The sequence below is a fragment of the Molothrus ater genome, chromosome 4, assembly GCF_012460135.2.
Source record: "Molothrus ater isolate BHLD 08-10-18 breed brown headed cowbird chromosome 4, BPBGC_Mater_1.1, whole genome shotgun sequence".
Classification (NCBI taxonomy): domain Eukaryota; kingdom Metazoa; phylum Chordata; class Aves; order Passeriformes; family Icteridae; genus Molothrus; species Molothrus ater.
Genome location: NC_050481.2, coordinates 31,317,360 through 31,334,687, shown reverse-complemented (window position 1 = coordinate 31,334,687; position 17,328 = coordinate 31,317,360). Strand labels below are relative to the sequence as shown.

Sequence of the window (17,328 nt, the reverse complement as noted above, 5' to 3'; positions counted from 1 at the left end):
ACTGGTCATCCAGTTTAAACCACTTTCTAAACGTGACATAATCACCCTATTATACCACAATTCTGCAGTCTCAAAAAAATGTGTGAAAACTCAGGAGCAGAGTTAACATGGGATCCTTGACAAGTGGTCTAACGATAGAGAAGGAAACAAGTTACAGATTCAAGATAAAGGAAGCTTACTGGAAGGTAGCAGCTCTGGGGTAAGCTCTTCTCCTTTTTATCTGTACAAATTCTGATTCTCTATGTAGTTCACAAGGTCTTTTGCTTAGTTTTTTTCTAAGAGACTTGCTTGATAAGTGTGGAAGCACTGCAGTTCTCTTCAATATTGAAAACACAACATGAACACTATCCTTTCTAAAGACAGAGCAAGCATTTGCCATTCAGATTCTTCACAAAAGCTTGATTAAAGTGATACAGGATTCTGGGCATAGGACCCACAAAATGAGTACTCTTTGGCTTTGAAACAAAGTAACTTCAATGATTTTCTATAAATAAATTCCCTCTTTCTTAAATCTAATAGGACTCTACCTCAGAAGGAGCTAATCGCAACTCTAGAGGAAGAGCTAACTGGATAGCTAAGAATATAATTATCACAGGACCAGAAGGACAGCAAGCAAGGTCTTCTCTCCCTGTCACTCTATACATTTGTTTGTTGGGCCTTCTACCATAACCTGTCTTCAGTCATCTGGTACCCATTGTTATTTTTCCCCACACTTCCATCACACAAAACAAGGAATCATTGCTTTAGCATGGCTTTACCCCGACATAGATTTTGCAAAAATTTATGAGTTTCAATTATTACAGCCAGCAGTGGCTAGAAAGCAAAGCACCATCACAATAATTCATTGACTGAAAAACTCAGAAATATATTATTTCAAAGATTCTGATATAATTCCAACCAGTTTAGTAGCTCCTGGTAATTTTAGAGACAGTCTATATATAAATCAGTACTCCTCATGATTCTCACCAACAGCAGAGAAAGTAGAGATGCAGCCAGCCACTCTCTTCTCCAGCACCAAGGAACCTTTGCAGCAGTTCTGGTACTTCTGGAAATGTCTACTTTCTCTTGAACACAAGAGACTCCTCTGATCCTTCACCTCCAGGAAATATTTTTGGTGCCACACCTCCAGGAAATATTTTTTCCTGTGATTCCAGAAGTACAAATCTTTTCCTATTCTAAGCGATCCATTTCTACTGTCTGGTGTATTACCCAGACCAAGTACAAACCTATCCTCAAGAGAGAAGTGATTCCTGAATATCCAATGCCCACTCCAGCAGGAAGGCTTTTCCAAATAATACATGGAAGAACAGATTGACTTTTAATTTTGTCAGTGCTTCCTGTATTAGATTAAGGCAATCAAGAAGTAACCCAAATTTGACATCAACATGCTTAGCTATCATGGTGATCAACTAGACATAGAAATCTAAATGAAAGCATAAAATAAAGTAAGGATGGTGTCTGATATTCTGAATTACAGAGGAGAGCATGACTTATCATACAGCACATCCTAGTAAATTTGTGAGTGACCATATCAGGAAGGCACAGACAGGCATACATACACGGCTGTGGAGAGCATACTTTTATTTTTTGGAGGGGCTGGTGGAAGTAAATCTCTCACATTCATGTTTTGTTACTATCTGAATCTGGGTGAATTGTAAAAAAGCGCCTTTAAAAGTCATTTTTTAAAGCATGCAACTAATTTCAGAAACTTGAAAGGGCCATCTGGCCAAATATATTGGATATCTTCAGACACTTATCTCAGTCCTACTTTCCTGCTCTTCCTCCCTGCCCCTCTTTAAATTCAAGTCCTCTTTTTGTTTTCAGAAATAAATCTTGTGACCTTTGGGCAAACTTACATTTTTTCGTTTTAATGTCACTTCCCACTAATGCCGTTAGTTGACTTACTATCATTTGCAATCAGACATAAATCTCTGCTAGCTAAAGAAACAGAAATTTTTGGCCAAGCTGCTCAAAACTGTTCCAGTCACCATTTATATTCAACTTGGAGTGGCTCTGCAGTCCTATTGAAATTTCATTAAGGTGACATGTAAGCTCGTTCTGAGTTTTAGGTGGGCACTTATTTCCAACAACAACAAAAATGTGCTTTATTGCTTATTAGTGATACTGTGGTTTATTGCTTCTCTCTCATTATGTGTCAGAATGATGCCTTAGTCACAGCATTAAAAAAGCAACTTGATTTTGGGAACTGCCTCAATGCCTTAGATGCAACAGGTCACCAAAGAGATCAGGGAATGCCTCAGAACTCCCACTCAGCGCATGTCTTGGCTGAGGCTTCCATGTACTGGCACGACACGGTACACTCCCCTCTTTTTTACACAAAAGGAAAACCTGATCAGGTCAGAACATCTTCAATTGCTAAATGCATTTTTTGGCAATCTTTTTGATAGTATTTGTTGGAGACAACATGACAAAACAAGATCTGCAAGTCCCAAAATATCAGAAAGTGCTTTGCTGAAGTAACTCATATTTTGAAATTGATTTTATTTCCCAAAGAAACAAAAGAAGTCAAAATTGCAATGAGGGTTATTTCATCCTGTTATTGACATGCTGAAATTTTCTGGCTGAACTGGAAACACATTTTTATAAACTTCACTCCCCAGTTTATCTTTCCCACGAAGTAAATAAACAGCAGGAAGGCTATGATAATTGATAACCTATTCCTTTACTACTGCTCCTTGTATTCCATCACAATTTATTTACATCTTCAGGCCCACATAAAATAAAGAACCTATACATTTCATCCTTATGCACCTCTGTTCTTTTTCTCTCATATACAGTCTTGGTTTGGGGTCTTTTGAATAACATACCAAGCAACCAATGTAATAACTCTCAGGAAGATCTTCAACTCATACTGTCAAATGGGTTCTTCCAATGAACATAGTAACTTACAGAAATTAGTCTAGCTCTTGCATCTTAGAAACCATGGATTTCCTTTCATGTAAATCAGATTCTAGAGCTACAGATTCTAAATCTGTGGACATATATAAAGTGAAATACATTAATAGGTTTAGGTTTACGATATAAAGCGCAGTACAGACAGTTACTAACCCCATTAACTTAATTCTCAGTGTCTGCAACCACAAAAAATATTTCTATTTTATAGTTCATAATCCTCAGTCTGAAGTTTAATTTAGTAAGAAAATCTCCATGTGTACTACATGAATTTAATTTCACTCTTACCATAGTTGTCTCTTGAATTGACCCAAAGCTGTTAATGAAGATGTTAACTGCAACATCGACTGGAATTCCTTTAAAAAAAATAATTCTAGTGAGCTATACAATCCAGTAAAGGTACATTATCCTTCATTTAAAGCTCCTTTATACTGGTACCACAATTGCACAATGTAACTTTATCATTTTAAGTTAGTATATATACAGTTATCAAAGTCAATAGAAATCATGAAACCTCTTTTTAACCTAGAAGAAAAAGGGAAAAATAAAAATCCCTAGTCCAGAAAGCTAATCTTACAGAATTCCACTGACCATATATCTAAATTAATAGTGTTTGAATTCCATGATTTTCTGTTATCTCAGAATGAGTAAGCCAGTATTCCTTTTGCACACAGTGTAATGGATAGAGGCAATTCGTATTTCTAGCAGCAGACACTTTTAACTGTCAAGGTCATAATGACACTATCATCCCAAATTACCTGTTAATGATTTATGATGAGATATTTCCTTATGCTTTAAGAGGATACTTCTTTGTGCAAGTAAAGTACATAAGCCTTTACCTGCCTGTAAAATATGAATACAGGCAGGTAAAACTATTGCATGCATCTTTCACAGCTTTATAGCCTTGATGTGAAAGAGTTGGAAATGGTTATCAATTAACCAAGAAAAATTTCTAGAAGTCAGCAGCTGTGAAGATATTAAGATGGTCTGGATTTTTTTCTCTTTTCCACAGCCAGGATTCCTGTAGTTGAAGAGGGATGGTATGACAGCTGCTACATCTGCCTCCTGTCACCCTGCGGGAATTGATTGGCAGTCATTTAATCTGGTGTTAACAGAGAGTTATCACAGAGCAAGGAGAAGTGTCCTGATAATTGAGAGAACTAATTATGGACCACTACTTTTATTTAGTACCTCTATGGTATGAATGTCAGGATGTCCACTAGATGCAGGTATATAATTTACACTGTTACAAATACTCAGTGGGTTTCTTCCTACTTTCAGCAGCAAAAGAGATATAAGAATATATGAATACTGTTTTGACAGACTAAGTACATACAGTGCTAAGTAACATATGTTTCTTCCAATAGCATGTTTGTTTGCATAAAATATTTTTATGTACATTTAGACATAAATTCAAACTCATTCTCTCGGTCAACAGAAATTTATGAAGATAAAATTTCACTTCTTCAGTTAAACCAATTTGTTTGGTTTGGTTTTTAAATCAGACTATTTAAAGTGTGAGGCTTTCAGTTATGCAGTAAGCACAATACTTCTTTTAATGTCTGATGCATGTGACAGAGCACCCATCACATCACTAGTAGCCAAGAGTGTACTCTCTCTTCCAGATTTGAATAGGATGTGCCATCCAAGAAAATCACTCATGTGTGAGGAACATTTTAACGTAGGCAAAGCACTTGTCAGAAAATGTTCTTTTTCTTCCACCTCCCTCTGAGTTAACATTACATGTCCTCCCTTTCCCTTCTATCTTGATTCTTACCAGACTGCCAGAAGGGTTATCAAAAATATAAAGAAATCTGCACCATGCTTTGTGATTACAAGCTGATTATGCTGAAGAACAGGTAGAGAAGAGGCTGGACATTTATTCTTTGTGACAAGACTCAGTGCTGAAAACATATAAATATGGTTCTACAGAGAATAAGAAAGAAGCAGTACACTTGCTGAGAACTGAGTTTAATATGTTTATATAACTGTTAAATAGAACTGAAAATAGCCTCTTCAAAAGCACAATAAACATTTAAGATTTCCAAATTTTTCATACTAGTGATATTCATGTTAAAATATCTCTTAATGCTCATATAATTATATGAGGAGCTTTAAATGAAAGAGCTGTTTTATGTAAACTGCATTGCCTATATGTAATAAAATTGCCTACATCTTTTTAGTAGTACATTATTTACAGAAGGTAAATAATCTAATTCCTGAAAAGTCTAATTTACAGCCTAACTTGTGTGAATTCTTAGAGGTTTGGCAGAGATATGTATTTCAACTTTTTCTTCTCATGTAAGGATTCACACACTTTACACAGAAGAATCCTGCAACATCTGACTACCAGGGAGATGTTTTAATGGCAGAAAATGTGTTTCAATGCATTACCCATATGGATTACTGAAGTGTGAAGCTTTATAACTAAAATATCTTTAATAAGGATTTAATAATTCCATAGTTTGCTAATAGTGATACTGCTGACCCCAACTTTTTATAGTCATCTTAAAGGATGTCTATAGAGAAATCTGGTGGTTTAAAATGCTGTAAAGCGAGTCTAACTAAAATGTAGGGATAAGAATATATTTTAAAACTTATTCTACAAATTCTATTTCTACACTTAAAAAGTCTTTTATAAAATAAGACCAATAGTTATAAAGCATCACATACTATTATGATAATGAAATCCTAACATATTATCTTTCATTTCAAAAGGATAAATATCTTCTGCAGCTTCACACTATCTAGGGAGGCTTCCATTTAACAACAGATATTTAGCTTGTGAGTATTATATCTACATAATTTTTCTCTGTGTGAAAAGAGAAAAAATTAAAATCCAAAGACTAAAAAGGAGGCTGAAATATCTGACAAACCTTTGAAATTAGGCCTTATCCTGGGATCATAGCTGAGCAATAGTCTATTCAAGATATTGCTGGTAGAATTAGCAGGTACTCTTGCAAGGTCTTCAGCTGATTGCTGCCTGTAAAAAAAAGTTCATTAGTTACTACCAAGACAGAAACAATTGCATGCTTAAACTGAAGTGATTTTACAGTAATGCCATAAATGCCATTTCACAAGCAGAAAAATGTTCATTATTTTCAGGTGCCATACTGTATAGTCTCCCTTTCCTTGAGAAGTTTCAGTATTTTTCAAGAAACTACTTGTGTAATAAACACAAATGCTCTCTGACACACTCTTAACTGTAAACTTGGAAGCAAATAAACTGCAATTCACAAATTGTTCCCTTCCCTCCTAACAAAAATATGCAGAGGGACATGATTTCTTCATCAGTAGAAAGCAGCCACCTGAACTATTTTTAGTGACTGTCAGATTAGGAACCTTAGTAAATTCACAGCCACTTTGTAGGTGCCAAAGCATGCAGAGGCTTTTGGCAGTCTCCTGCTCTCACATGCCAGCTATTCCACCCAGAGCTGGAGGTTGCATAATCTCTTTGTCAAGTGCTAATAAAAGCTTTACTACAGAAAACAAGGCCTTGGACTCTCCGGTTTTGCAGAGGGAATTTGAACATCTTCATTACCTTGCCATTATTGTGCTGGGTGTTAAATGAAAACCATTGCTGCAACCAAAAAGAACCCGTGACAGGTAATTGCAGCTTCAAGAGTACACGAAATTGAATGTAATAAAAAGCAATATGGGTGCATCAGTGCCCTCCCTAGGTATTTTAAACAGCAAGCAGGCTCATAATTGTATGTAAATGAATTTTTAAGTTTCCAGAACCTGTTCAGTGACTGTTTCCAGTTTTGAATTCTGTCTCATAATCACTTTTCCATCCCTTTTATGATTACTTTGCTGTCTTTCTGTCATTATAATTCAGTAACCAGGATGCCATGAAAAGATAAGAGAAACACCCCACACAGGTATAATTCATATGCATCAACATTATATCTCTTGCAAAGAAATGTATTTTAAAAATTGATCAAGTTTATTTCCTTAATGTTTTTCATAATCAGCATCAGCTGCTGTTGCCTTCTTCACCCTGTCGTTTCTTTTTTTCATTATTGTCTCCTATACCAATGTCAGTTTGACAGACCTACAGGTTATTCTATATAACAGCTCAGTTAAGTTTTTTTTCTTCTCATCTTTCAGTTTCCATCATGTCCTCTGGGATTTCTGCCTTATTCAAACATTTTTGAAGAAAACATTAACTCTACAGGAGGCTATTGACCAGTTTAAAAACAAAAAAAAAGCCAACAATGAAAAAACCACATTAATGTATTAGACCTCCTGATTTTAAAATGTCCAATTATGGTAGCTCCTGTTCAGCATTTTCTTTATTGATTACTGAGAAATTGATTAATTAATAAATGTCAGCATAGCATGACATTGGCATTTGATTGAAAAGTGGAGATGATACCAGAGCCTAGCCCTTGAAGAGCTTTTATTAATAACCTTATCTTTAAAAACAACTGGTTTAACTCAAACCATAAGGGCAAAGGAAATCAGGTTTGCTGACTAGGTAGCACTCACTATGCCTTCCCAAAGAGATTTAATCTTCTCAGTTAACATTTAACAACTAAAACATTTATAAATAAAACTATGAAGGAGTTCCCTATTGTTAAAACCATGTCAACCAGTATGAAAACATAAATGCATTTTATTATATTATAGTCTCCTTGATACCCATTGAGCATTTTATTGTGCAGGAAAAAATAATCAGATTTCTGTTTTCTTTGTTGTATTCAGGATATTTCTGAAACCTAAAGCTGCATATCTGCTTAGCTAGCCAGCTTAGCTTAGCTTTTCTTGTATTTGCTTGATGTTACAAATGAGGAAAAAATTATGGCAATAAAATGGCAATAAATCCTCCTTGAAATTTTGACTACTAAACAGTAATTAGCAGGATAAGTATTCATTCAAAAAACTACCAGAGATGTACCTACCAAGAAATATGTATCCTGGAGGATATCTTAAACTATAACATACAGGAAGAGAAAAGAGCTGCTGTGGAGCAGCATTAAGCAACTGCAGTATATAATTCCCCACCCATCTCTTGCAGTAAACACACTATAACCTCTGTGATCTGTAACAACCACAACTAATTGCTCCAGCAGAACTTCTCCAGAGATAATTGGTCTTCTAATAAAAAAGAAAGCATTTACTTTTAGCAACATATATTAACTTCCTGTTATGCATACAGATCTGCATGTTCTGTATACAATAAGCCTCTGCTAATTTAATATTAGAGCAATTAAAAAGGAATATGTGCTCTAACACTTTTCTTAATAATTGACAAATTCTCTTTCAAACAATCCTCCCAGGGCTGAGCTTGTAAGTTTTTATATTTTACTTAGAATCGGATCATTATGCAAAAGAATTATTTCCTCATTTGGTCAGGCAGATGGACTAGATGATCATTGTAGGGCCCTTCCAGCTGAAATGAAATGTTCTATTCTATTCTATTCTATTCTATTCTATTCTATTCTATTCTATTCTATTCCATTCCATTCCATTCCATTCCATTCCAATTCTGCAATTTTGAGATGTTTGGTTTTCAGTGATGACCTTACCAATGAAGATGTTCCTACAGAAATATCATAAACCTGCTTTGTATGCTTTTTGTGCTGTTACCACTAGCTGGACAGAAGGAAAATAAAAGATAAAGATTATTTTCTATTTTCTAAAAAGAGCAGTTCAGAAAAGAATGTTCATTTAGCTATTAAAAAGGCAGGCAAGCACTCTGTATGCTGCATTTTATCAGATACAGAAAGGTTCATGCCACTGCTTCCTTGCAAGTCTTACATATTAACATCTAAAACATCTACATCAGATGTCTACAAAAACTACATTTATAAAATAATCTCCTTAATACTGAAAATAAATTTCTTTCTAAATTATGTATGTCCAGTACAATGCAATATGAAAAGAAATCCAAGCAACAACTAATGAACAAACTTAAATAATTTTTTTTTTATTTTTGTCATGGGTTATACAAAAAAGTTCATTAAATAGTGAAAACAGTAATCTGAACTACACAGGATAACATGGGCATATAAATGAAACACAGATGCTCATAAAAAGCAATGAGGAAAAGAGAAAAAAGTTTGGGAAATTAAATGAGTGAGCAACAAACAGCAAAAGAAAGCCAAATACAGCTGACAGGTTTATTTGTCTCTTCGAGTAAGGGAATAAAGTGGTAGCTTTGTGAGATCTGAGCTGCACTGCAGAAGTATATTAATAGATTTATCTTTCAGGTTGTTTGTTCAAAAGCCATCCAAAAATTGGGCAAAGGAGACTTATTGCACTGGGAAGACAGTGGTGGGAAGAACAATGACAGCATAGCTTGCTGGTAAAGAACACCAGAATCACATCTTCCACAAGTCCTTGGGTTGTGTTTTGAACCTACACAAGTGTATAAGTGCATTTGTCCTTCCTTATCTAAGAACCAAGTAAAATACAATGACAGTGGCTGCTTTGAGTTAGGAGGACAAGCACTGAGATTCAGTAATTGCTACTTTTAAAGGTCACTTCGAATGAAGTCGTTGAAATAGCTACTGGGAAAAAAAGCTCTGCTGAGTATCAGTCATATTTTCACTATGGTTCTTTTACAGCATGCTGTCATTAAACTACCATCATTGAACAGCACAAAAGAAAACTTCACCACAATAACTGGATTTCCTCCTGAGGTCCTTGCTGACAAAAATGCCTAAATTTCACCTGCAAATCAATACATCAGATGTGTTCCTTGGGGTGAGTTAAGAAGTTAACCATACTTTCAGAGTGACAGATGAGCAAAACAAACTAATGAGAGAGTTAATGGGATGTGTTAGGTGCTTGGAAAAAGAGGTTGGAACTATTAATGTGAGACATTTACCTACAGCCACAACCACCCCTGCTTAATTGGCCATTATGGAATTAATGAGAGGCATATTTGTATATTACATAATACAAAAAGGATTTGAGCGGAGATCTGCCTTTCTAGAAGAATCAGACTTCAGTGTGCTAAAGGCTGAGTCCCACATAACAACACACCAACTGAGAAGTTATTTAGCATTTTTTCTAATTCAGCCTCCAATTTTCCCACTTATAAAAAGCTGGTAACTTCGATTTCCACCAGTTGCAGCATGCATTTTAATTTTAATGCATTTATTTCAACCTGTGTTGAATGCATGTGGAGCTGATGGAAAGCAGTTAGAAACAGGAATGTAGCACTCTTCACAGTAATTCATGCATTCTAAGCAAGATACAGTAAATACCAAAGGATAAGGCAACAGAAGCCTCAGAGTTGCTATGAAGAAAATTTAAAAGCAAGTAATTGTAAAGCTCGAACTTTCCCTACCAAAAATTTTTACCTAAGTAGCAATTAAAAAAGCCCACACAACCACCATACAAAATACCCAAACCCAAACTGATTTTTCTCTCTCTGAATAAATAAAATGGAAAGCAACCGACATTCTTGTATACACAGAAGTATCTTCACTTCTTCAAACAGTGTCCTCACAATCCAGAGAGAAAACAAGGTACAGTTAGGCTTTTGCTATAACATCCCTGTGTGAAATGCCTGATCTTTCAGAGGTTACATCTGAATCAAAGAATTGCTTTACATACTGTATTTCACAGGACCTGCAGTAAGGTGTTCATCTCCTCTTCCAAAATGCAGCTCTACACATTTTATCATTGCCTTTGAAGATCATGACCAACATTTTAAGTTGATGGCAACAGGTAATTATTTTCATAATTCACTAATCAAAATCCAGAATTTAAGATAAGCAGATATGCATGACAAAAGGAAGCATGGTTTGAAATTATATATAGCTTTAAATTTGTGTTAGACAAATGTGTCAGAAGACATTATATCTCTATAGGTCATCATGACATTTATTCTCTCAGAGCTCACTGAAGTTACAAGGAGTCCTCTCCACATGCAGTGCTACAGGAAGAAAGAATATAAACAATATTCTACACGAGCAGGAAGGAAAGCATTTTCATAGTTCTAAATTACTGACAGATAAAAATACATGATGGAAACTGATGATGAAAACTGACATTTGAGTCATGTAAAATGGCTGTGTACATGTGAGAAAGATAAAAATAAGTATGGGAAACATAGTATCTATTTATTATCCCACCGTACATTTTAAGTACAATTTTCCTGATATAAACTATCAGTGTTCTGATTTGCAGGCATTTGATTTTTTGAGTGCAATAACTCTAAGCATAAAAACAAGTGAATACATATCAATGACATACTATATAACTCTTCTGAGTGATCTCTGTAATCTCTAGTATATTTAATAGCTACATTTTCAAACTGTGCAAGGTGACCTGTCTATTCTTAAGAAGATTCATTACAATTACTCCAGTGAAAAGCAGTATCACTAATTACACTAAAACTATGGACTCTGAGGTAGCTTCAGTACTGAAATTTGGAGGTAGTGCAGTGTGGTGAAAAAAAAGAGAAAGGTTCCTTCATAGCTAATTTTGAAACAGAAACCCAGATTAGGCACCCTGAATTTTGAACTGTGAGTTGACGGGGTGGAACAGCTTGTCTTTCATCTCATGTTGTAGATAGACCAAAAAGAATAGTCTCCTAATGTGGACATGCAGACAAACTTCCTGCAGTTAGGTAGTGTCAATAGCTGTTAGTGTCACTACTTCGGTCTTTGTCTTGCAGAAACCTCTTAAATCCAGCTTTGGTTTCATAATTCAACATTCCCAGGGTTAGACACCTTAAGGATTGTTTATACGGGAATCTGAAGTGCCTTATTATTCACTACACTTGAGAAAAGCAAGCTGGTTCATCTGCCTGCCACAGAGCTGACAGCCCCCAAACCAACAGAGCCAGGTTAGCATGGCTCTGTTTCACCCAGTCTGAACTAGTACTGCTCTCAGCAATGTGGTTTTTTGCTGAAGTTACCTTGCTTCTCTGCATCCCACCAAAGTCACCACCTGTGACCCTTGTGCATAATGGGTGTCTTGTGGTGTCTTGATATAGCACACAGATGTAAAACAGGATAAGCATCCAAACGTTTAAGCAACATTTTGGAATTAATTTATCTACATCAGTTCCATACCCCAATATTTTCTTTACAAATGCTCTAAGTATGGAGACAATAGAAGTACCTTGGTAAAATCTAACCACCTGCATGGTGGTATAAGTGGAGATATAAGAGGAAAATATAAGTCGAGATACATTCTATATAATTTGCCTTGACAACAGAATTTAGACCTATGGTTTTGCTTGGGCTCGGGTAAAGATGGTGCAATTCAACACACAGATCCAAGTTTTTTCTCAGTCTGGAGGTTGTATATGAAATACAAAGTCTGTAGCTTTTCCACACAATTTTGGTGTCTCGCCACTCCAGTGTTGAGAATGGACCAAACGTTGCTCACCGAGAGGGAAAGTTACTGAATAAGAACCAGCCTATCATGCTTAACTACTGCTTTAAAAGACAGCTTGGGTTTTGCTTATACAGCTTTACCTTTTATTGCCCACCACATTTAACCATTTTGAAAACAAATTCACAAACCTTCTGGAATGTGGCCCTATCTGTCTGGGATCACAGCTTTCTATGAGAGTTACGTGATACAGAATAAGAAAAGCATTCACCAACTGCTGTTACTAAAGGGCAGAATAATTTTTATAGGAACAAGGCCCGGGCTCTGTGAAGTACTTATCATTGGAATGACTGTCAGATATAACTTCTTCCACAATCAAATTCAGACTTTCCTTTCAACTTCATTCTACCTCCTCCCACAAAGTGTACAACCCTTCCACCACACCTACAAATGAAAATGTTCACAGACTATCAACAGTGTCTTCTAGATGATGGGAATGAAGAGCGACATGATGCCACTTTCCCAGCAATTACATTTTGGGCTTGATCAGATACAGATAGAGAGGTGATGTATACCCAAACACTTGATAAAAAAGTTACAGTTCGTGAAGAAGTGGAGAGGAGCCACAGTGTAAAATATATTTTGAACTTTTACTTTAGTTTTAGTAGGAAGAGCATGTCAGAAGCCTAAAGTTAACCAAGAGAAATTTGATGACAGAGTTTCACATAACTCTGCTTTAAACACATCAAAGCCTTTTTTCCCTAGTTCCACAGTCTTTTGTTGCTGTTTTTTAAAAGAAGCTGTTTATTGAACCTTCGCATCTGTGACCTTTCTAAGCTTCTGCCCTGGCAGATGGCACAAGCCATGTTTTCTGGAGGGCTAGAGGGCCATTTCACAGTTTCTGAAGTAGCTGATATGCTTTGTTCAATACAAGCCAAACATGATTTGTACTCCTGCTTTGTGCATAAAAAAGGTCTCTGTAGATATGATACAGTATTTAGTAAATCATCCTCAAGGATATAAATCTCCATGTGGACAAATGCATAAAGGTAAAGAGAGAAGCTGTTTTCAAACCACAGTCCTGCTATCCAGAAAAAAGGATGAGATTTAGGGACTGAGGTTTTGCTCTCAGCATTGCTGTGGCATTAGGGACGCTGAGAGATCATCAGAAGTGAAAGCTGTGCAAGTGAACAGCTGAGTCATCCTAAACTATAATTAACAGGGATAGCTGTGATGATGACCACAGTCATTACTGGTTTTGTTAGCTGCTATCTGACACTTACTTATCTATTCCTTCTCTAGTACTGTAATAACCAAGCTTCCCTTTCCTTATAATTTCATTTGTCTAGAGATCTTGAGTAGTTTTGAGTAGAGACCTTCCAGGCTGCTAAGGATTGTGGAGATAACAGCAGCAGCTCAAACACCATAAAATAACTGAAGTGTTTATTATGGTATAACAAAAGGAAAAACATTTTTCAGCAGTGCTCTAAGTCTCAGCTAACTGTCCCACATGTTTAAGAGAAGCAAGGTATTATGAGGAATTATGAAGAAGTTAATAATACCTAAGTAAAAAAGACTGTGAGCAGGAAAGAGATCAAGTAATTTAATCCATCTGCAGCTGTATAAAAATCATTACGAAATTTCAAAATAAGCTTAGTAAACAGTAATACACTTTTTTTTTTCTCGAAGGGGTAGGCCTGAGTTTTTTTTAAAGATTTTCCATGGAAACAAAAGGCAAAAGTTTTGTTACTAAAGCTTTGTATTTCATTGCACTTTGTATCTGTGGAAGCCACTTTCTTAGACTTATGGTGTAAAACTCCTATTATAACATTGTAGGCCCTATATGTCAATTTCTTTGTTAATCAACAAAGATTCAGGAATCAGACAGAAGTATAAATATTCTATGTTTCACTTGGAAAGCCTGAGGTAAGAAGGAAAATGATCTAAATGTAGGATGCGAAATCTTACATCTGTTCTGAGAAAGCATTAAATCAAAGTAAGAACCAAATGATTAAGCATCAGTTTCAAGAAACTCTTCAATAAAAACCTGGGAAAAATAGTTTCAGGAATAAATGAAAATAAGATGGCAAATCAAGCCACTATCACACAATGCACTGAGAAGTACAGCATCATGAATAATCACCAGGGTTTTCTCTAAGACACAAAATAGAATTTTCCTGATTTAAGGAAGCAAATATCTGTTTATGAGACAATAATTAACTTTTTATGGGTTTCTAATCAGCTTTTTTTCATCCTATCCTGAGAGTAGTTAATTTTATGCCAGAGGGGTGCATTTTGAAAAAGGCTTGTATGCTGGAAAGCATACAAAAGGAAAAGTTAAAGTATGCTTAATTTTTATCCAAACAAATTCATGATAAAGTCCCAAGCCAGTCTTGTAGCCATCCATTTCTTAACATCAAATTAAGAAACTCAGGCACTAATATGAGATTCAATATAAGTTTTTCCTAAATAATGATTTGCATAGATTTGGATTTCATTATAAAGTTTGCAAGACTGCTCCGTATACAACTACTAAGGCAGTTTTTTGTTCTCTTGAAGAATTAAAATTTAGCTTTTCACACGCTGCAAGGAGATAAAAGGCAATAATTTGTTACAATTAAGATTTAAACTTTATTGCAGCAATAACCAATCCAAATTAAAGGTGGATTAAGAGTTTAACTTATAAATGTACATTTACATTAGGAATTTGTACCATTCAATTTTATAAATAATACAATTTTTTTGGTTAAAAAATAAAATGCATTCTTCTAAAATATTTCTTTCATGATTACTAGCAAATTTTTCATTTAGACACTTCCTTCAGTAGTTTTAGTCAACCCTTATAGTGTCACTTGATTCCCTCTCCACTGCATTGTTTTGGTTAGATTTTGAGGAAAGATTGTTTGCTTTTTTCACAAAGAAAAAATTACTCCTAGTAGGCAACCTTTTTTACAACACAGAGTGCCACCAAATCAAGAAGTTTTGTGAAAGATCATTTAAAAAATGCTGATGATTGGAAGTTTGCCAACAGCAGCCTGAGTTAAGAGAGCATTGGGCAGTTTCTCTGCCAGACAGAGTTGATTTTCATTGCTCATTCACATGACAGGTCTTCTAGATGCCAGCCACAGAAACAGCAACCCCACTATTACAAGTGGTTGTCTCTCAAGCTGTGAACTTAGCCAAGTGACAACTTGGTCATTATTCAGGAGATCAAACAGGACTCATTGCTACAGCAAATCTTGCCAGCAGCACTGCACAATGGATCAACAAGTACTGGATTCACCAGATTTTTGCAGACAGATTCAATACATTGCATGTATTCAATGTTTTTTCAAGTGTCTTGGTGACAAATGACATCATATTTAATGGTACCCAGAAATACAGGGCTTAAAATAAAAATAAACAAGAAAAATCTACTCGCTTACAAAGATAAAATGACATTGCTGTTTTGAATTCTGATAAGACTAAGTCAAGAACAGGGGGAAATGTTGGCTATTTAAACAAGACCATGGAAGACCTGGATTTAGTTCCCTGCTGCCTAACTCACTTTCCAAGGGCTTCTGTTCTGATGACTGTCCTGGGAACCCTGACATTTCTCTCCTTGCTATAAACTCTCACAGTAGCTCAGACCAAAAGCCTCATCCAGAACTCAACTTAACTTTTAAAAGGGAAAGAATAGGTAGGGGTCATTTCAGATGAGTCATGATCACATTTGAGACATACCTTAATGTATTCAAATCTAATGACAAATATAATTTTTTTGGTTTGATATAAAAAAAGAGAAGGAAGACATGCATCATATGTAGAAACATTCTAAAATTTGAGGCTACAAATAAACATCACTGTCAATATTTGAAAAGAATGGAAACTTTAAAAAGTATTACTTGAACAACGTATCTGTCTGATTACTCCACTTTTATTTTGTTTTTTCTTTAGAACAAGTTGATTAATGTTAAATAACCAGTCTAACATTCTGTACCTCTTCTTTTATGGTCAAAGAAGAAATATGTTTTAACTTTGTCTAAACAATTTTAATATTTCAGTCATAGCAATTTTCTACACTTACTGGCAACCTATCATAGTCCATCAATCTTTTCCTCAGATATTTACAACGTAACACTAAAAAATGAGTAAGGCTGGCCAAGAAAATTAAAAAAATATCACTCGCAAATAAAATGTTGTCCTATGGATCACAATGTAAAGTGTGGTAGGCATTAGAAAGAGGGAGTATTTTTAGCATCAATTAATCATAGGTGTCCAGAACACATCCTCTATTCAACTGGGCAATCACAGATTATAATTTCTGTATTTTTACAGGGAGACTATTCCATAAGCACATACTTAATAGCAACAATCAATACAGATACCTCCAGAAAAGTTATAGAATTATACATGATTGATGAAAGATGCTGAAGACCTTAGTTCTATTCAACATGCAACAAGAATATGTGTAGGACAAGCCTTCTCTTACAGAACTAGCTAACCAGAAGCTGAATTTCATCATGACAGTTTTGAATCCTCCTTGCTTTCCCCAATACACCTGCAACATGATGCTAGACAGCACAGCACTATGGGACCATGCTACTGTGAACCCATTAACAGCAAGGCACTGGGTTGAAATCCAACACAAGGAAAGGAACAATTACTGTGGCTTAGATTTTCCCTTGCACTAAAACAGAAGACTTGCTGCAGAAGGAATACAATGACAGAACTTAGCTACGATGCTGGTCAAACCCATTCCCACCACAGACCTCATCCTTTCAGCAGAAAGCACCACCTTCTACTTCAATTGCCACATAATTTCCACTGTTAAAAACAGGGCAGGATCACCATCATACAAAAGCATAAAAGAAAGCAGGAACATACGATGGACATAGATATTGCTTCTTTTTCCCTTTTCCTTTCTTTGAAGACTTCTCTTTGGAATAGACTTCTTCAACCCATAAGGAGAATGAGATGAAACATAAAATTGCTAGTAAGAACTTCATCTTGAAGGTTACGTTTCAGAGAAATCTTCAGTCTGTGGTAAAAGAAAGCAGCTTATGTTAGTAGGGCTGCATATGGCAAAAGGAAATACATACCTGCAAAAAGTAAACAAATATTTCATGGGAATTG

The 17,328-nt window shown here is 35.5% G+C and overlaps 1 protein-coding gene across 2 annotated transcripts in view; it reads right to left on the bottom strand.

Annotated features, from left to right (window-relative positions):
- Window positions 1-17,328, bottom strand: part of GLRB (glycine receptor beta) — a 46,473-nt gene that overhangs the window by 27,777 nt on the left and 1,368 nt on the right. For both annotated transcript variants that reach the window (XM_054514546.1, XM_036381691.2), the window contains exons 2-4: window positions 17,080-17,233; window positions 5,790-5,896; window positions 3,202-3,269 (exon numbers count right to left, since the gene is read on the bottom strand). In XM_054514546.1, the coding sequence (XP_054370521.1) occupies window positions 3,202-3,269; window positions 5,790-5,896; window positions 17,080-17,201 (297 nt within the window). In that variant the 5' untranslated portion in view covers window positions 17,202-17,233. The remainder of the gene's footprint in view (window positions 1-3,201; window positions 3,270-5,789; window positions 5,897-17,079; window positions 17,234-17,328) is intronic.